The 21,457-nt window shown below is 39.1% G+C and overlaps 1 protein-coding gene across 1 annotated transcript in view; it reads right to left on the bottom strand.

The window, feature by feature from the left end:
* The window catches only part of FGD6 (FYVE, RhoGEF and PH domain containing 6), a 126,085-nt gene that overhangs the window by 99,604 nt on the left and 5,024 nt on the right, over positions 1-21,457 (bottom strand). The window contains exon 2 of the mRNA XM_045872832.3: positions 18,935-21,344. Within this exon, the coding sequence (XP_045728788.1) occupies positions 18,935-21,344 (2,410 nt within the window). The remainder of the gene's footprint in view (positions 1-18,934; positions 21,345-21,457) is intronic.

The following is a 21,457-nucleotide window of genomic DNA, read 5'->3' as shown; positions in this document are numbered from 1 at the left end:
TTCCTCCACTCTTTTTTTTTTTTTAAGATTTTATTTATTTATTTGAGAGAGAGAGAATGAGAGAGAGCACATGAGAGGGGGGAGGGTCAGAGGGAGAAGCAGACTCCCTGCCAAGCAGGGAGCCCGACGCGGGACTCGATCCAGGGACTCCAGGATCATGACCTGAGCCGAAGGCAGTCGCTTAACCAACTGAGCCACCCAGGCACCCTTCTTCCTCCACTCTTATTCCCCTGCATCGGTATATCTTTTCACTAGTTACATTATTAACTAGCCCCCTGTTTATTTTTAGTTTTCTTGACTGGGAAACCAAGAAACATCTTAACATTTTTAACAAACCTGCACAGCATCTTTGAAAGCTAAAGCCAGGACAAATGGAAGGGAAGCAAAAATAAACATGAATTTAAGAAGTGAGATACAGAGATTCACTTTAGACAGGGTCAGAAGCATTTCATTACAGTTTCACACATTTCTAGGAGCAGAGAGAAAGCAGTAGCAAAGAAAAGAAAAAACACCTAAACCTAAGACAGACTCCCATTTGAATCTAGGCTCTACCACTCACCTGGCTATGTGCAAATGGCTGGCTCTTTAGACTCTTCTCTGAACTATAAAATTGAGATAATACCACGGGCTATGAAGATTGAATGAGATAATGTACACATGTCTAGTACATGCAACGGACAAGAAATAAAGACAAATTTTTAAAAAGCAGACATGAGAAGGAGGAGAACAAATTTGTCCATTATGTAAGTGGAATGAATGGTAAGAGGAACTGGAAGGTTTTGCTCTTGTTCACCCCTAGTTACCACAGAATTTAGTATGATACCTTTATCCTTATATCTCACACAAAAATAGTATGGTATGAGTAGACAAGTCCAGTCTGCTGCTTCTTTTTGTAAGGCCCACAAGCCAAGAATGGCTTTTACATTTTAAATGGTGGAAAAAATCAAGAGTAATATTTTGTGACATGTGGAGATTACAGAAAACTCAAATTTCAGTGTCTACAAATAAAGTTTTATTGGAACAACAAACACACATTTGTTTTTGGACTGTCTATGGCTGTTTTCATGCTATATCCACAGAGTTGAAGAGTTTCAACATAGATCGCATGGCCTGTAAAGTCTAAAATATTTACCATCTGACCCTTTAGGGAAAAAGTTTACTGGCCCTCGGTTTAGTAGCTTACCCAGAAAAAAGCGGTATATCTGCTTTGGAGCCAAAAACTGCCTCTGTTTTCATCTTAGCTCTGCCACTTACTATCCAAACAAAACTGAGTAATAAGCTCTTAACCTTAGTTTGCCTCAGTTTCCTCATCCATAAAATAGGGATAATAATAGTGCTGCCTGAAAGGATTAAATGAATTTATATGAATAATGTACTAACGACAATGCCTCGTACATAGAAAGCTCATTCGCTTGTATGCATGCTCCCCCTCCTCATACATTTAGTGTCATCTGTAATATTAAAAAAAAATAAATTATTAAACAATTAAAAGCCTAGATTTGTATAAAAATGACTTCAGAGAGAAGCTTCTGCATTATCAGTCATGTGAAACAGCTCATCATCAGTGTATACGGCTGAGTAAAGAACTCCTGCAATGAGATCATCTGAGCCATGGTTTCACAGCAGGTCACCCCTGGTCTTGTTCTAAACTGTGATTATTCTGAGCTTCAGGATATTACTGTACAAGTAGTCAGCTCCCAAAAAGAAGCAGTGATTTCACTGTACAGTAATATCCCGAAGCTCAGAATAATCAGTTTTACCTACATCACAACACTGTCTCCTATTTCTAGAAGAATTTCAGTTACCAACTAATTTAGAGGTGTCCCATTAGATCTCAAGATACTTTTAAAAGCAACTTTTTAAACACTAGCTTTATCCCTGTTTGGCAAATAAAGATCACAATGAACAACACAGACTGAAAAGATCTCCGAAAGCTATAAAAAGCATGTGTCATGCAATGAAGCTGCTAATTCTTTTGGTTATGGGAACTTTATTTTGTAATGTAATGCAAAGAGAAGTATTTCTTTTTTATTTTATTATTTTTTAAAGATTTTATTTATTTATTGGAGAGAAAGAGAGAGAGCACAAGCTGGGGGAGGAGCAGAGGGAGAGAGAAGGAGAAGCAGACTCCCCACTGAGCAGGGAGCCCAACAAGGGCTGGACCCAGGGACAAGGCAGACGCTTAACCGACAGAGCCACCCAGGCACCCCACCTGTATTTCTTTTCTAATTACAGATTTTCATCCTAAAGTAGAAAGAGTTTAGCAGAGAGCACTTCAAAACCCTGATCCCTAACTTTGAGCCACTAGCTTAAGTCACCAAAAAAGGAGTAGAAGGAAGGAAGAAGTTAAGGTATCAGAAAACAGTAAGAAAAGAGGGAAAAAGTAAAGAAATGAGCAAGTACAAAGACAAAGCATGCTGCACTCCTCCATCTGTGACGTGTGTCTGCATCATCCTAGCTGTTCACTGAGTTTCTGGTGAGTTAGGCTTTGTGTTAGGCACTGAGGTGACACAAGGAAGACTTCCTGCCTAGGAGGAAACAGTGCTGACAACCTCTGCCTTTCTCAAGTACCTCCAAGATAAGAAAGGCCTCCTGCGAACAGAGATTAACTACCCCTAAACTTTCCATTTATTCTAAAACTTTCCATATTTAAAAAAGCAAGCAAGCAAACAAAACCCCCAGAAAACTTTTTCTCTCAACTGGAATGGAGGGGGATAATGAGAGGGAAAGGAAGGAGCATTTTACTTTTCACCTTTTGCACATTTAACTTTAAAAGGAAAAAAAAGGATTCTATGTAACTTTTTATAATTAAAAAAATTAAAACATAAAGAATTGAAAATCTCTATTCTCCCTCCCCCAAGTTTAGTTATCTCAATTATTGTAAGCATCCCTCATAAACAGCATTTTTTTAAATACTTAAGAAGAAAAGATCAAAGGTAAGGGGGAGGATGGGCTGGAGACAGCCATCCCTGTCTAAGCCTCCCATAAAATGCAAAAAAACCAGACCATGGTGACATGTGGATTATGGCAATAATTTTCAGTATACTTCCTGTAGACAGACTATAAATGAACATGCTTCTAACCCTCTAGACTGCCTACAGCCTGTCAGGGAAAATGATAAATTCCCTGTATGGTAAACCCAAGGAAGAAATAATGTTTTCACCCTAACATCAGATAAGCATAGCAAAATAGAAGCTACTGTAAACTCCAACACCTCTATTCACAGTCACAGATTTTAACTTATGGAATCTACCCAGAGGGCATCAGCAGAAAGGCCAGAAGAAACATTTACTGGGGCCAAGATTTCAATGAGCAGGCTGAAAAGACACTAATCTGTTCAGTACAGAAGAGCATATGAAAATACTTTGCTCCTTAACAGTGGGAAGGGCTTGGGGCGCCTGGGTGGCTCAGTCGTTAAGCGTCTGCCTTCCGCTCAGGTCGTGATCCCAGGGTCCTGGGATCGAGCCCCGCATGGGGCTCCCTGCTCCGCGAGGAGCCTGCTTCTCCCTCTCCCCACCCCCCGCTTGTGTTCCCTCTCTCGCTGTGTCTCTCTCTGTCAAATAAATAAATAAAATCTTAAAAAAAAAAAAAAAAAACAGTGGGAAGCGCTCAATAAAAATGAAAGATGCTTAGAATTATTACTATGGAGAATCAATCTAATAAGGCTACCTTCAATGAAATGGCTAAGATCTCATTTTAACCTACTATACAAAAGCATCAACAATCAAGTAACCACTGGGTATAAAAATATACCTAAACTACTTAGTGCCCATCACCCAATTAAGTAGGGCACGTGATGTGATGAGCACCGGGTGTTATATGCAACTGATAAATTACTGAACACTACATCTGAAACTAATGATGTACTACTATAGGTCAGCTAATTGAATTTAAATTAAAATTAAAAAAATAATTAAAAAAAAATATATATATATACCTTGGGTGCCTGGGTAGCTCAGTTGGGTAAGCGACTGCCTTCGGCTCAGGTCATGATCCTGGGATCCTGGGATCGAGTCCCACATCGGGCTCCCAGCTCAGTGGGGAGCCTGCTTCTCCCTCTCACCCTCTCCCGTCTCATGCTGTTTCTCTCTCCCTCTCTCTCAAATAAATAAATAAATAAATAAATAAAATCTTAAAAAAAAAAACATATATATATATATATATATACCTAAACTAATTTTACTATCAAAAAAGCTCCTGAACCTATTAGAGCTAACGTTTTTGCTTATTTTCAGTGTTTAAATTTTGCTCTACAAAGAGTTCATATATCTTAATGAGACCAAAACCCATTTCTTTAATAGTCACAGAATATTTTCACCCTTCAGATATTTAATTTATATTCTTTGCTAAAACCTTAGTACCGATTCTCATTTTAAAATTCCTTTTATTATGGGTGCCTGGGTGGCTCAGATGGTTAAGCTTCTGCCTTCTGCTCAGGTCATGATCCTGGAGTCCCGGGATCGAGTCCCGCATTGGGCTCCCTGCTCGCCGGGGAGTCTGCTTCTCCTCCCTCTGACCCTCCTCCCTCTCCTGCTCTCTGTCTCTCATTCTCTCTCTCTCAAATAAATAAATAAAATCTTAAAATAAAATAAAATAAAATAAAATTCCTTTTATCCTGGGGCGCCTGGGTGGCTCAGTCATTAAGTGTCTGCCTTCGGCTCGGGTCATGATCCTAGGGTCCTGGGATCGAGCCCCGCATCGGGCTCCCTGCTCAGTGGGAAGCCTGCTTCTCCCTCTCCCACTCCCCCTGCTTGTGTTCCCGCTCTTGCTGTCTCTCTCTCTGTCAAATAAATAAAATCTTAAAAAAAAAAAATTCATTTTATCCTTCCCCAAATATGGTACTCAGCATACACTCGATGTGCAGTAAGAACCCATTACCTAGAAATAGTATTTAACACACTAAGTGGAAACATGTAATCTATTAAATAGCTTTCACAGGTTATCTGTGCAAATTCACAAGCATATTCTATATTTTACTTCTCTTTTTAACAGCTAGAACATGGGATTTTATCTGTTATACAGTGAGAATACTAAAAGACAAGGGTAAGAAGTTTTCTTAAGTTAGCATTTTTCTAGATGATTTTATAACTTTAGGTAAGACTCTTATATTTTTCCCATCTGGATACTCAACTACTCCAGAATGGTGTTCATAGTACACTTTATTTGCAAACAACAAAGAGTTTAAAATAATAATTCATACTATAGGAGAAAGCACATTTTCTGTAGCTATATCATTTCAATCGTTTCCCCACATATATAAAAATTGCACAAGGCCTTTACCAGGACTTTGGGTCATCTTAGTAAATTTTGGCTAACTCCAACAGTACCTACAAACTGCTAGGATTTTTTTTTTTTTTAATTTCAGTTTTCTAACTACATATAAGACATAAAGACAGGTCTTTCCCTTAAGAAGAGTTTCATAAAAATTTTTATTTCTTTTTTTAGTAATTGTCTGCATTTTCTGCATAGCACATCAAGATAGGTACTTAAGATCTGTACTACTTTGAGAAACTGTCAAAAATGGCTTTTGATTGGCATGGGAATTTAGGCCTATGGCTTCTTTCTGCAGTTTTGGTAAGACTACCAATGGAATGAATGGAATGGAATGTTTCTTGCTTAACAATTCCATAACATGGGGCGTCTGGGTGGCGCAGTTGGTTAGGTGACTGCCTTCGTCTCAGGTCATGATCCCGGACTCCTGGGATCGAGTCCGGCATCGGGCTCCCAGCTCAGCAGGAAGTCTGCTTCTCCCTCTGACCTTCTCCCGTCTCATGCTCTCTCTCAAATAAATAAATAAAATCTTAAAAAACAAAAACAAAAACAAGCAATTCCATAACATGGAAGGATGCTCACTATCTAATAAAGATACTCATGTGAAGTCTTTTAGCTCAATTTCTCTTCTCTAAGGGAGCTCTGTTTTAACAAATAGCAGTAATTCTCCAAGTCGGTGTAATTGCTTTCCAAAATTAACAGATGTTTCCTGTGCATTCTAGAAGCCTGGTCATTGGGACACTGGTTTACTCAAAATGCAGCTGGATTCTGACCTCACACAAGTAAAAGCAACATATAACCCGACAACTATTTACTCAGATGTGTCCACCTATTTTATGCCAGGTATCAGCTGAGGCCAGGGACACAAAGATGTTTATACTCTCTTATAATATTTATTCTTATATTTCTTATATCTTATGTTTCTTTTTCTGGAGGGAGTCGTAGGGTGAGGCTAACAAATTGCTATGAAAAAATGATGAGGCAGTGTTCTCCAAAAGCAGACCAAGAAAAGGGGTGACCTTGTACTGCTTGGTACATAAGTACCTACAAATTCACTTCCTCATTCAGTCTTTCAGTAAATATTTACTATGTGCCTACTATATGTCAGGCACTGTTCTAGGCACTGGGGAGAAAGCGATGTAGCAAAATTAAATGCCTCTCATTCATGCAGATTGTATTTTAGTAAGAGAGAGATATGGGCAAGTAAGTAAATAGATTATATACCAATGGGAATAGCAAGTGTTAGGAAGAACAACAGAACTTGGTAAGTGGGACGGTGGATAGGTGGAGGAGGTAGGATTATTTTCTTACCTTTCCTACAGTGGAAGGGGGGATTTTCACAAAAGGTAACATCTGAGTTAGGTCTAGAAGGATGACATAATCTGTCTAGGGGGAAGGGTGTGTCAGTAGAACAAAGCTATGAAAGGGAACAGAGCACTTAGGAATGTTGGTCAGTCTCATACAGGTGGGCAAACTCATGAGATTAGAAAGGCCAACTGGGGCCAGACTACAAAAAAGTCTTGTATACTAAGGTAAAGAGTCTGAATTTTATTCTCTAGGGAGCAAGGCACCAAATACGCTGAATTACAAGATAATTCTTTAAAAACAATAAACCAAAAATTCTCATTCGAAATGGGCCAAAGAAACAGAGATTTCACCTTAGAGGATATATAGATGGCAAATGTGCACATGAAAAGATATTTAACATCATCAGCCATCAAGGAAATGAAAAATGCATCACAATGGATGTCACTACACACCTATCAGGATGGCTAAAAAAAAAAGTAGCAAACACCAAGTGCTGAAGATGATGTGTAGAGACACCGAACTATTTGTACACTGCTGGTGGGAAAGTAAAATGGTACAGTTACTCTGGAAAAGTTTGGCAGTATCTCCTAAAACTAAACATGCAATTACCACACAACCTATAATTGCACTTTTGGGTATTTATTCCAGAGAAATGAAAACGTATGTTCACACAAAAAACTATACATGAAAGTTCATTATAGCTTTATTCTTAAGAGCCAAACAGTAGAAACGGCCCTTTACCTGGATGTCCTTTAACTGGAATATTACTCAGCAGTAAATGGAAAGAACTATAGATACATGCAACAACTTGGATGAATCTCCAGGAATTATGCTGAATGAATTCCATTATATATAACATTTTTGAAATGACAAAAAATTTGAAATGGATTATTGGTTGCCAAGGTTTGGGGAATGAGATGGGTGGGAGGAGGGTGTGGTTATAAAGGGATAACAAGGGGGATCTTTGCAATGATGGAACTGTTCGGCATCTTCATTATGATGGTAGATACACAAACCGACGTGATAAAATTACATAGAACTAAAAACATATATACACACTGAGTACAAGTAAAATGAAGGAAATCTAAGTAAGATTAGCAGACTGTATCAATGTTAATATCCTCATTGTGCTATTTTACTATAGTTTTACAAAATGTTACCATGAGGAGAAACTAGCTAAAGGATACTAGTTTTTCTCTGTACTATTTCTTACAACTACAATGAATCCACAGTTATATCAGTAACAATTTCAATTTAAAAAAATAATAAACCAGATTGTAAATTCATTGTCAAAAGGAACTGTCCTTAGTTTTTCTGACTTCTTGTCTGATTCCCCACCCTGCAATTCCCAAATATTGAGACCAGTGTGAGAGAAGGGCATAATAAGAGGTAATTATTTGGTTTCTGGTTTATCCAAGGGGAATTAAGTTTATTAATTTCTATAAAAGTAAAATCTATATTTTATCAAAATTCTCTATATAAATTGCATAAAATAAAATCTAAAACAACAACTGTCTCTGAAGTAGTTCATTAGCTTACTAGAGAATGAAATCACTTGAAAATAACCCCACGAGCAGTTTTAAAATTTCACTATGTTTACATGGGAACCAGACACCTTTGAAATCAACTGTCATTAGGTAGGAGTCTTTGGGCATCAGAGTCATGGAAAACTGGCAGATTGAGGCCATGGGATTTCAGCAGGCTCTTCTAACAAAAGCCTTCAGAGCAGTAGCACTCCACTATCCCCTTTCTATCCTGTTTTAGCATAAAACAATGTAAGAGGAGAGGCAGGAAACAAGTGATATATAGGGCAGTGTCAGCTCAGGTCATGATCTCAGGGTCCTGGGATCGAGCCCCCACATCGGGCTCCCTGCTCAGTGAGCAGTCTGCTTTTCCCTTTCTCCCTCCCCCTGCTCATGCTTGCTTGCTTTCTCTCTCTACCTCCGTCTCAAATAAATAAATCTTTTTTAAAAAATGCAAGCATACACTTACGTGTTCTTTGATAATGAACCCTCCTCACAATGATGTCCATTGTGTAGCTATTTCTGGATAGATTTTAATTTAGATTGAGAGAAAAAAAACACTACAAATTCATTAGAAGTCAGAATTATAGGATATTTCAAATGAAATATAGTTTGAGTTCTTTCATATACATGTATCTACCTTTAATACCCAAGTAGAAGTCTTACCTGGCTTGCTTTAGAGAAGCTTGTAATCAGCCCTGTAATTATTTTATGAAGCAGGGTGTTAAAACCCCAGCAGGGTGTGCACAGAAGGAATTTAAATATGTTTTCTATAATACGATTTTCAGCCTTTATTTGCTTAAAAAACTAGCCAAATTCAGTTGAGCCGAGGCAGGATGACTACAGATGCCAAATTTAAAAGTCACAAAGAGGCATCATGATCAGTGTCACCTTGGAAATGGAATATGCAAGCCTCTTGGTAGACATGGTCAGTGATCCTGACCTATGTTAGCTGCCCCGAAATGATGCAAGCAGTGCTCATCTAAGAATTTCTCTCAACCTACAGCCCAACTGAATGTGCTTCCTTGCCCAGTTTCCAGGTCTTGCCCCCTCATAATTCACAAGATTGCAGAAATCCTACCTCCTCTAATATTCAACTAGTGTATCACCTGCTTCTTTGGGGAAAAAAACCCTACCGTTCATTTAAATCTGTTTTTTCATTAAGATAATAAGGATAGGATATTATCATAAAAGGTATTTCAGCCTTACAAAATTATTTACTTTGGGGATCCATAAATAGTAATTAGCTATTAAACTACAGTGCTTTAGAGGTCAGAAAGTATTTGATAGGGAATGAAATGAGAAATAGTGATAACAGCTAAAAAGTAACTGTCATGTAAATCAGTGGGAAAATATGAGACATGCATGGTCCTTTCTGTGTCACTGATGTCCCCACGAAATGGGGCTAAATGACAGGAACCATTTTAACTTGCTTTGAATAGCAGCCACCACTAACTTGACTAAATGCAAATGAAACATCAATTTCCTAACCATAAAAACTTTCCAACCAATGAGCTTTTCTTGCATGAAAAATGGGGCCTCTGAAAATGCTCATTGATGTCTATACATATCACTGCAGATGTCCTTGGGTTTTCCTTCTAGACACTGAACAAATTGGGGACAGAAATATTTTGTCCCCTGGGTAGAAGATTCACAGACCTCTACCAATATCAAACATAAAAAGAAACAAAAAGTGCAAAACCAATGCCTTGCAGCACAGAACAATATGAACATGTTCTGATTTAAAATCAGTATGTCTCAGGATCAGAAAACTTGGCTCCATACTCAGTTTACCTACATATTAACTCTGTGCCCGTAGGCAAGTTCCTTAACCTCATGAAGTCTTAGTTTCCTCATCTGTAAAAGATAGTATCTGTCTTATAGGATAGCAGGGACTAAAATAAACACATGCAAGAGCTCCTAGCATGATGCCTGGCATAGCAGAAATACTGAGTAAATAGTAGCTATTACTATTTAGCATAGAGCCCGAGCTATGTGATGTTAACAGCATTTCTTATCTTTGGCATTATCTGGTTGATAAACTTTTGGAAGGTGGGGGAGAATTGATGGGGAGTCAGATAGTGGAGGGAAGAAAGTTTTGTTAACATATGTTAGTAGCGTCAGATATTTGCTGGCTAAAAAGTTTCTGGTTAGTCTGAACCCTCATCTCCCCGAAATCACCTTAGAAATAGGAGCCATGTAATCCTATGTTCATATGCACATATAACCCTGTATTCATAAGCTGTATGCTGTTGTCCTTCCTTTCCTATCTGTTATAACAGAAGAAAAAAAGGCAACGTCACAAGCAAACCTGAACCTTTTTGCAACAACTAAGATCACTTGAGTTTTCTCAATCTTGCTGACTTTCTCTGCAAAGGTTCCACAACAGCATTAGAAGGGGCAAGGTGGTATTTTGAAGCAGGAGGTTGGAGCCTTGATTTTGCCACTTACCATCGCTGTGGTGTGGGGAAAGTCAACAAGTCTTGCTGGGCTTGGCTTCATCAGTGAATGAGGAGGCTGCGCTGGATGATTTGTCAGGACTCCATTAGTTCTAAAATTTAATAGTTTTATGACTACATCTGACCTAAGACAGCCAAAAGGCATACCTGACTTTCCAAATTTCTCAAACTACCCAAAAGGCCCCGTTTAAGTTTCCTCACCCACACTTGATACCAAATAAATCACATCTGGACTCAGTGAACAATCTCATTATTTATTCCTCCCTCCCCTGTCCCAAGTCCTTCCCACAACCTAACAGAGCAGTAGTGAGGGACTGTTCTTTCCCCTCATGCTTCTAACAGTGGAATCATGCAAAGAAAATCTAAGAAGTGAAACAGCTACTCATTTAAATGGAAATTTCTGCTGACTTGTCACTGTGGATTATCTAAAGACCAACAGAAAGACAGGAAAAAATTCACCAATTATTCCTTCTTTATACATTTTACCAACTTTCCTGGACTTGAAATTACAATTGCCAAACAATTCAAATCAGAACTCCTTTCAGATGAAGAAAACAAAGAACAAGCTATTCTAATTTTTAAAAAAAAATATTTTATTTATTTGACAGAGAGAGACACAATGAGAGAGGGAACACAAGCAGGGGGAGTGGGAGAGGGAGAAGCAGGCTTCCCGTGGAGCAGGGAGCCCGATGCGGGGCTTGATTCCAGGACCCTGGGATCATGATCTGAGCCGAAGGCAGACGCTTAATGACTGAGCCACCCAGGCACCCCTATTCTAAATTTTTTAAAAGCCAAATCTATTCTTTAATTCCTAATGTTACTAACATACACCAAAATATATCAACTGTCATAAATATGTTACCAAGAAACTGACTTCAAAAAAATATATGACCTAAGTAAAACAAAGTTTTCAATGGAATCCACAGAAGCTAAAGAATTAGCAGTTGCACCATTTCAAACAGAAAAAGGCTAAATGTGTTTTCCTTTTTATTTTTATCCAAACATTCAGGGGAAACTGACTTTCTTTGTTCAGTGTTTATTATTTCACCTTTCCTGAAGCAAAAACCGAAACACTTTGATAAATGGGAGAGTCTGGTAAACAGACCCTTGGATATTAGGGCTCAGAACCACTAATCCAGTTGCATTTTAGTTGTCCATTTTTCCTGAAGTCACTATCATCATGATTCGATTTCTTCTCGTATAACAGGGTATGATAACACCACATACAACATTACTCCAGTTCACACTTACATAGGAACAAAAATGGATCTATAATACATGCAAACAAGAACTGAGAAATCCGAAAGAAAACTGCAGAAGACAGCTGTTCTTCCTGGAAATACTATCATCACACTTTACTCCACTGATACAGTCTATTTGGTCAACCCAAGTTTTATTAACTCCAAAGACAGATTATCTCTGCCTGATTTAAATACTCACACTTTTTTTTTCCCTTCAGAAATCCACTAACACAATTACAAGACTCAGACTAATCCAAAGTAGTTTTTCTATACCACCCAGAAGAAACGAGGCAGTTCAGTTCTTGAACTTTTTTTTTTTATTTAAGATTTTATTTATTTATTTGACAGAGAGAGATAGCGAGAGCAGGAACATAAGCAGGGTGAGTGGGAGAGGGAGAAGCAGGCTTCCCACTGAGCAAGGAGCCCGATGTGGGGCTCGATCCCAGGACCCTGGGATCATGACCCGAGCTAAAGGCAGACGCTTAACGACTGAGCCACCCAGGTGCCCCTTGAACTTAACTTTAAATTCAGTATTTAATAAAGAGATCAGTAAACACTTCTTTAGAGCTTCCCATAACTGTGTTACAACTGGAACTGCTCTTTGAGTTGTAGCACATTTTGCTACACTTTGCTCCCAATAAGTTACAAAAAAGTATTAAAATTAATAGGCTCATATAAATATGCCTACTTTTTTAAATAAAGGGCTTTCCCTAAACACCAAAATTAATCTTTGCAATTCCAGGTAAAGATGATGCATTTATAAGAAATGTCTGGAAGAACACAGAAAGCTTACAAAAGTAATATACAAAGCACAGGCATTACTTACAAATGCCTGAAATATGAACATACTCATCCCCCTACATAAGAACATGAGCCTAGATTTGGAATTCCCCTGAACCACCTGGAGGGATAATAAGCCAAAGTTCACCTTCTCCTGCTCTTCATCCTGTTCCTTCCCCCTTAATATTTTCCTCAACATACTACCCTCTACCTTCTTGAATATACCAGCATTTAAAAGTTATAAAAACTTTATTTTATTGCTCTGTTTTAGTATTGTCATAGTCTCATTCGCTATTAATTCCCAATGCATTTTTTTCATATATTAGAACCTAAATAAGTTCTTGTGTGCTGGCTAGGAACCCAAGACGTACTCACAATTCTACTGCAAAAATGGACTGAGTTCCAAACATCCTATTAATAGGCTTAATCTATTTACAGATTGATGGATTATCAGATTATCTTTACCTATCAGGTCCTTACAGGAATTAAAAATGCTTAGGAAAAGAATGAGGAACCTCCTTGTCCCTTCCCCACATGTGCCGTTTCCCAAAAGGTTCACACTGAGAACATTTTTCCAGGAAATAGGTCAGAAGCTCATTTTGCAAAGCAATTTCTGTCTCACTGATATAATTGATTGTAATTTTAAAAAAGCAAAATCATGATATGCTTGGCTAAATTATAAAATTTTTAGACTTTTACGATTCAAAAAGTTAATAAAAACACAGCAATGGAAAACCAATCAATTATCTCTAAAAATGCCACCTGCCCCCACCACCACAAATGTGCAGATATCAGTTATCTCAAAACAATGTATTTTTACGAAGACGGGATGTGTATGTGTGTGCGTGTCCCACAATCACAAAGCAGGATATTTGTTCTTCTATCTCTTGACTAAAAATATACTTCTAAAAGTATAAAGTGACATTCTACCACATAAAAGCATATATATTTGATAAAATATCACTTATCTGTTTTGGCAGGAAATGAGACCAAAGTGATAGAGCTGCAGTTTCACTAATTGCTAATAATCAGTTTGAAAGGAAAAAGAGAAAAGCCTTATTGCCAAGAAGTAAAATCCAATGTGTCTAGCTGCAGTTCCAAATGTAGGATAAGTATGTAAACAAACAGATTTGCCAAAATTGTGTGTTAGGATTCCAACACAAGAAGGATAAAGAGCCATGCAAATTTTTTTTATTTCTTGAGCTGATGCTGAAAATAACTCAGAGGAAAGAGCTTCTTTTGAGATATAGGAGTCCTAACCTTCACCCTCTAACTGTACATAATATCTTATCAGTGCTATGACAAGATGAAAATGTTTATTAGGGCTATTAATTTATACTTTAATCATTACATTAAGATCCAACAAGAGCACCAGATGGTACATGCAACCAAAGAGAGATATCTTCTAGACAGGGTCTGATGATTTGTAACACAAAAGCCATTGCAGGATTTTAGAGGATTTGTTATTTGGGAGCTTGTTGAGCCCAGTTTTGTGTTTAAAATGGGGAGAAAACAAACAAAAACTTAATACTTTCCTTCATCAGAAATAAGGATCTACTGATTAAGAAGAAATTATTTTGAAGTTTACTTTATTTTGAATCCTGGTACTTGAGGAAAACCTGAAGATAAATCCAAACATGTCAAGTGATGGGGACTTCTGGGCAAAGTTTCAGGCGGCAGCCGTCCACACTGGCTGATTCCATTTCCTCTCTTTGAAATGCTCAGTGTGCAATCCAGCTTCTTCCCCCAGAGCACCAATGACACTCCTCTTATCAAGGTTAGAAAATGACCTCCTAAATGCCAAACTCAATCATGTCCGTTTTATAAGCCTTGGGTCAAGTGGTACCAAATCTGTGAGGTCATCTTTAATACCTTACTTGGGGTATAATTCAGACAAAGCTTGGATCAACAAAACCATGTTGCCCTATAATTGTGGCCTCACTGGACAGAAGCTCCTGGGAGTAGGCACCTCCCTTTTACCTTTGAAGGCACAGGGCTTTACACATGGTCAAGACTGCGGAATAAATAATCTGAGGGCTTGCCAAGTTACCCAGGAAAACCCAATAATCATTCATTTTCTTTGAAGTGCTTATAGTAACAACAAAAACAACAGAGGAAAAACCTAGAAAGGTTCCAAGGGAAGTTCTTGGTTAGAGAATTAAGAAATCTGCTACAATTTCAAGAGGATTTGCACACTATTTGCACATATTTGCACACTATTATTTTGCTAATTTGTCTATAACTCTTTAATATTAAAGGCCCAAATTTACTAACTTCCCTACAAAAATCAAACTTCTAAAATAATACTAATAAATGAGCACTCATTAACCTGTGTGCCAGTGAGAGAGAGTTGTCAGCTAGGTATTTTAGGATAAATATGTTTGAAACATTACAGCAAAGAGAGCTTATAACTATACTCAAAAGGCACCAGAACGCTTGAGTTTCTCACAATCTTGCTCCCAACAAAACTGCTTTTGAGAACAGAGCAGTAAGCAAATGGCGTCCTATCCGGGGACATGTAAAGCAACTGTTTCCATGGCCAGAGGAATTCCCTTCACCCTCGTTTACCTTCAGATTTGGCTATTCATCTTTCCCTGCTGGAGGGCTTCCCAGAGCCACTCCTTACCCAAATTCAGCTCCCTGCCTCTGGTTTCTCCTACTCACTCTTTTTTTTTTTTAAAGATTTACTTATTTATTTGACACAGAGACACAGCCAGAGAGGGAACACAAGCAGGGGGAGAGGGAGAAGCAGGCTCCCCACGGAGCAGGGAGCCCGACGCAGGGCTCGATCCCAAGACCCTGGGATCATGACCTCAGCCGAAGGCAGATGCCCAATGACTGAGTCACCCAGGCGCCCCTCTCCTACTCACTCTTGCCTGAGGTCAGAAACTCAATTAGCAGAATCACGCAGAGGAGAATGGGGACGGAAAGAGAGGAGGGATAGGAACGGTGAGGAGAAAGGAGGGGAAGAAAATCCACTCCTCACTAAATCCCAACCACCCAGCCCTTTCCTTCTCCTTATCACTCCCAATGCCTTGCAGTCTTTCTCAAAGCAAACCCAGCCCCCAATTTCCTCATTCTTCTTTAGTCACCTCACCCTTTCCACAAACACTGCTGTCTCAGACCCAGGGGATTTGCTCCTCTGACATGGTGGTGCTCAACCCCACCCGGGCTGGTCAAAGCTCCTGCCCCAGCACAAAGAAGCACTGGGAGGAAGAATTCACCTAGGAAAGGGGAAGGGAAAGTTTGAGTACAGAAATGGCTAATATAACGTGGGTGCTAACCTGGATCCTCTACCAACATTTCCAAAACTCTTTCTTTGGGCAATATACTCTTAAGTTCCAAATTATCATGAACTTTTAGAACACAATCGTATTTGTAACTTGGGGACTGCATACAATTATTTCCTGATAAATCACAAACATGTTATGAATTAGTAAATATTAAGCTGTTGGATTCATCAAACATCTGTACTCTAAAGGTGACAATATGAGCCACCCCAGGCTTGGCAATGTCTGTTTACTAATCCAGAATCTGTTGGTTATACACGTGAACTCTGCAAAACTAGTAAGTCTCTGTGAACCAGTCCCCTATGAACATCCAGAATCTCTTCCCTGAGGATCGAGAAACTGTTAAGACACTTTTTTATTCACTCCAGCAGATGAATCTTAACTAGGGTTTATTTATGGGGGTTTTTTTGTTTTGTTTTGTTTTGTTTTTATCATTTTAGACCTCTATTGTGTTGGATTTTAAAGTAATTACTCCAAGGCAGAGGTCTATATATTTTCAACAGCCGGATTGCCAAACAGGATTTCCATTTGGGTCCACTCGGCTCACCTGAAATACAGGTCCCACTTCTCATTTACCTTGTTTTAGGGTGTCCAGGTGTCCTCCTCAGGAAGGCTTGGATTTTGCTTTCTCTGTCTATTCAGTGTTTTACAAAAGGTACAATCTCCCAGGAAAAGCTGTTAGTCTGACCCTATGACTGAAGGCTTTTGATTCAGCTGGCACATTTCAAGACTCTCGAGCCTGGCTCCCTGCTCCAGGCCTAAACAAAAATCTCTGTGGAAAGCTAATTCAAAAGCAGAGCTCACTCACTCTTTACCAGGCTGCCCTACTTGACAGCCTGTAACCTGTCCAAAGCCGCCCTCGGTTTCCTGTGGCCTTGAGAAAGAACCCTCCTTAAGAATGCCATCCAGCTGCACCGGCTGGCTGTGTACATTAACCCCTTCCAACCTGGTTTCCCATCACCCCCAGAGCAGCAGTGCCCTCACTGCATAAGAAACATATCAGAAAAAGGACAAGTTCCAGACGTTTACAGCTGGTGTTAGCAATAATGACAAATCCTTGGGATTTAAGCCTGAGGGCCAATGGGACCGCCAAACCTCCAATTTCAAGAAAAACACTTCATCTTAGCTAAGGATAGCCGTATTATCATAAAGAAGCCAAATTAATTCCTCTTTCACCCAGATACACACAGACACATACACACACATAATATACAAAATCATATTAAAAGGAGGGCAATACCAACAAAACTGTTCCATGGAGAGAAGAACGACCATGAGAATACATAAATTTTTGGGCGCCTGGGTGGCTCAGTCGTTAAGCGTCTGCCTTCGGCTCAGGTCATGATCCCAGGGTCCCGGGATCGAGTCCCATATCGGGTTCCCTCCTCGGCGGGAAGCCTGCTCTCCCTCTCCCACTCCCGCTGCTTGTGTTCCTGCTCTCGCTATCTCTGTCTCTGTCAAATAAATAAATAAAATCTTAAAAAAAAAAAAAAAAGAATACATAAATTTTTTTTTAAGTTGGATACTTAATTTCAATTCTCTGTCAAAATATTTACGCCAAGGAAAAGGCTTCTGCCTAGATACTAATGTTCAGAGTAGACAGTTGTAAGCAGAATGGAGTCAGCTAGAGAAAAGTCAGGCAAGGAAGCTAAGTCTTTTATAGCTCAAAGGAGGAAGGGCACAGATACAAGTAAAGAAACATGCTAGGAGAGCATTTGAAAGCTAAAAGAAATTAGAACAATTTTACTTGGTACGCTAAGATTTTGCTTGACATTCTTATTTATTCAATTCACCTGATAATCCTGAGCCCCTACCTTGCCACCATATATGTGACTATTTCTACAAAAGCCCCACCGTAAGACCTGAGTACTCAAAGGCTTGAGGTTAGTGACCTAAGAACATGAAGACTTCAAAAAGGGCCTGTGTGCTTTATGTTATACACAAAACACTTTAAATGCATGGTGAAGGCCGTCTTTGTGACCACAGAGCAAGAACAAAGCTCCTGCAGTGGCTGTTTACTTTACCTCTTTCTCATTCATTCTCTCACCCAATCAACATCTACTCATCCGTCCAAACCCCGTTTGGCCTCATAAGGGATAAAAGATACGACTCAAACTCGTCATGGAGCTTAAAAGTGAATACAGAATATCAGACATACCAATAAACAACTATACCATAAGATGGAGATAAAGGCTGTAAGGATTCCACAGCATAATAGGGAGATCAGAATAGGAAATCAACACTTCCTACTAGGTCTGTAAAAGCTTCATGAAGTCAATGGTTGCTGAGCTGGACTATCAAGGATGGTCAAGGTTTCAATAAGATGGTTGGAATAGGGATACCAGAGGTAGTAAATACATATAAAAAAGTGAGAAAGAAAAGATAGTAACTTTCCATTTCCCATATTTTTCCTATGTCCATATGAAGCCAGCAATTAGTCTTCAACAAGCAAAATAATCCTCGGAGTATGAAATTTTGTAAATTTAGAGATTTTAACTGACAAGGGCATCATAGGCAAATGCATGGATTTCAAACTCCACAGATTCCTTTTTCTTTTATTTTTTTTAAGGAGGCTCCACACCCAGCGCAGTGCCCAGTGTGGGGTTCGAACTCATGACCCTGAGATCAAGACCTGAGCTCATATCAAGAGTTGGACGCTCAACCAACTGAGCCACCCAGGCGCTCCTTAACTTCACACATTTCTTACACCTAACAAATAAACCTGGCCAATTTTCTCCCCTAGATTCCTGCTATGACTTATAAGTTGGTGCCTTGGAGGGCCTGCAACCTTGCTGTTCTAGGTCTCCTTTATACTACCTACACTACCACTGGTTCAAATTCTTTGAATCAGCTACTAAAATAAGTTAACTACTTCAAGGCTGCACTGAAAATACCCATACTGACTATATGGTAAAAGAACACTGCAGTCTGGAATAATTTAATATATGCTTAACTAAACCACGCTCTCACCAAGTGATTTTCCCCCATCTCACAGGCTTCTTGAAGGTTAATTTCAGTGATCTGTGCAAAAGCACAGTGTCCGTCTGGCACCTAAGTGTTACCTGGAATGCTGATGTCTGGGTCCAAGTTGCACCTGGCCACCTGGAGCTTCATATGGCTCTTCTACCTCATACACATTTGCATCGGTGTCCTCCATGCTTCTGGTATTCTGCCATTCTAACTCGGGAGTTTTCCCCATGGCCATTATAAATGGCAAGTTCTCATACTCTGGTATTTCCTCATAATGGCGTACATTTTCATACTCTGGTGCACAGCCACTCGTAATAGATTTGCAAGGCGCCTGAGATGAGGACTCCCTGGAGAACATTTGATCATCCAAAGACTCAGCTCTTGGTCCATTAGCTGCACTGGTCTGACCCCGAGACTTCTTCCTCTTCTTTTGGGATTCTAGGCTGTAGTTATCTGCAGAATATGCCTTGATGGGTTTACTTCTCTTCTCTTCTACCAACATGCCATGCCTTTCACTTTCATCACTTTCAATTCCTTTCCTCTCCCCACCTGACAGGCTACCTGCGGTTGTGTCTCCAAGCTGGCTATTCTTGGACCAAAATTTCTGGAAGTCACTCTTCATGAAACAGATGGACAGTTTCATGTTGAGCAACTTCTTTAAAGAGTTTTTCTTTTGAGTGTCTTTGCAAGGCTTAGTGCACCTTTCCGCATCCATGGCAGATAACGATTTTGCTCTAGGCTTAGTTATGGCAGTTGAAAGCTCACTATTTGATGATATAGTGACAGACTTTAAGGATTCCGGGTTCCCTGAAAAGGGTAAAATAGGATGAGGTAATTTCCACACTGGCTTTTCTGAAGCCCGTTTAGGCATATCAAAGGAAGACGACATACTGAGGTTTTGGGCGCACAAATGCCGAGGGTGATTTCTTTCTAGACCTTTCTCTGAATTATTTTCCTCATTTGAGGGATAAGAACTTTTTTCCACAAGCTCCTCTGAGGCAGCCTTTTTAAGCACTCCTGCAGCAGGCAAGCTGTGTCTTTGAGGTTTTTTCGGGACAATCCTTGAGGAAATTTCACCTTTTATTGTAGATTGCTTTTGCATTTGAGGGGCAGACACTCCCAGGTTACAGGTGGTAGGCAAATGTTCATTGCAGGTTAATTTGAGCTGCTTAGGCAGGCTCATAGATAAAGTACTACATCTTATAAAACTGGTCCCTTTGTCCACAGCAAGTGACATACTAGAACCATCCACTGTCTTGCTGTCAGAATTTAAATTAGAATCTGTTTCCATTTTTTCAAAGGAAGATGTTTCATGACACATAGCTTTCTGTGGATTGACTAAATTTTGTCTGTCACCATTGGAGTCCACATTCAATTCACTTTTATTTCCTGGCTTCACTTTGTCCACCTGTTCCTGGTTACACAAAACATTCTGATGAAGAACACTGATTTTATTGTTTTTCAAACCAGCTTCTAAAAGACAAGAAGAGTTACTATCTAAATTCTCTGGTTCTTCAGTACTTTCACTAGGAACATCTATATACTTTTGACGTAACAGACGAGCAGCCCGTGTCTTTCTGGGCTTGGGGGTTGGAAATTTGGGAGTATATGGTACTAACTGAATTTCTAAGGGACCAAGGTCTTTGACTTCTGATTTCTTATTAACTCCATCTGAAGATAGAAAAGTACTCCTTTTACCATTTTCCAGAGCTTCTTGTTCAGATGAATGAAAGCAAGTATTGCTTTTTTCACTGCTATGCTTATAAGTTTCATCACTAGGAAGCTGTAGGTGGCAGTGGTGATGATCAGGAACTTTTTCAAAGCTGGACAGGGAAGGTGACAAATCTGCAAACTCAATTCTGAATTGTCTGTTAGAATTATAGCCATCATTAATTTCTGAGTTGTTTGTGGATCTGTGCTTCTGTAGGGAAATAAAAGGTAATGTTCGTTGTGTTAAAACATTTTTAAGCTTCTCTTCTAGGATGTTTGCCTTTAAAACTACTCCACTCTGGCTCTTGACATTTTCAACATTAGAATCACATTTACTCCTTGTTTTTATAGCTGAAGAGAATTCATCAATTTTACTATTTTCTAAACTTTCATGCATTTCCAGGGGCTCTAAGATAAGTTGCTTTACACACAAATTCTCTCTATTCCCAAGTTTATGGATACACTGAGAACTGCATGAACACATTGGTAAAATATAATCATTGCTCTGATGCCCTACATTTTTACAATTAGAGTTGTCAGCATTTTCAGGTAATTCCTGTTTGTGCTCTTCCAGGTTCACAATGATTTTCCTTGATGGTGACTGCCCAATGTCTCCAACAGGTGAGCCCTTCAGAACTTTTGGTTTTGGGGCTATTGCTGGTTTGGTTTTCTTTGTTGACTGTGGAACACTAGAGATCACAATATCAGGTTTAGGTGCAATAGGAGGTGGAGCTGGCTTATTATTTGCTACCACAAACTTTGGCTTGGGGGCCACTGGTGGCTTCTTAATCTCTAGAAAGGAAAAAATAATAATTTGATGACAAAAACAAAAAACAAAAAACCCCAAAGCAAAAGATGATAAATAATTAAATTTGATAACATTTTTACTTTTTTTGATAATATGG

This window comes from Mirounga angustirostris, unplaced genomic scaffold (assembly GCF_029215605.1).
Source record: "Mirounga angustirostris isolate CCGP_5_RB_7025 unplaced genomic scaffold, mMirAng1.0.hap1 SCAF_5, whole genome shotgun sequence".
Taxonomy (NCBI): Eukaryota; Metazoa; Chordata; class Mammalia; order Carnivora; family Phocidae; genus Mirounga; species Mirounga angustirostris.
The sequence above is the reverse complement of the archived record's forward strand: the minus strand, read 5'-3'. Positions and strand labels throughout refer to the sequence as shown.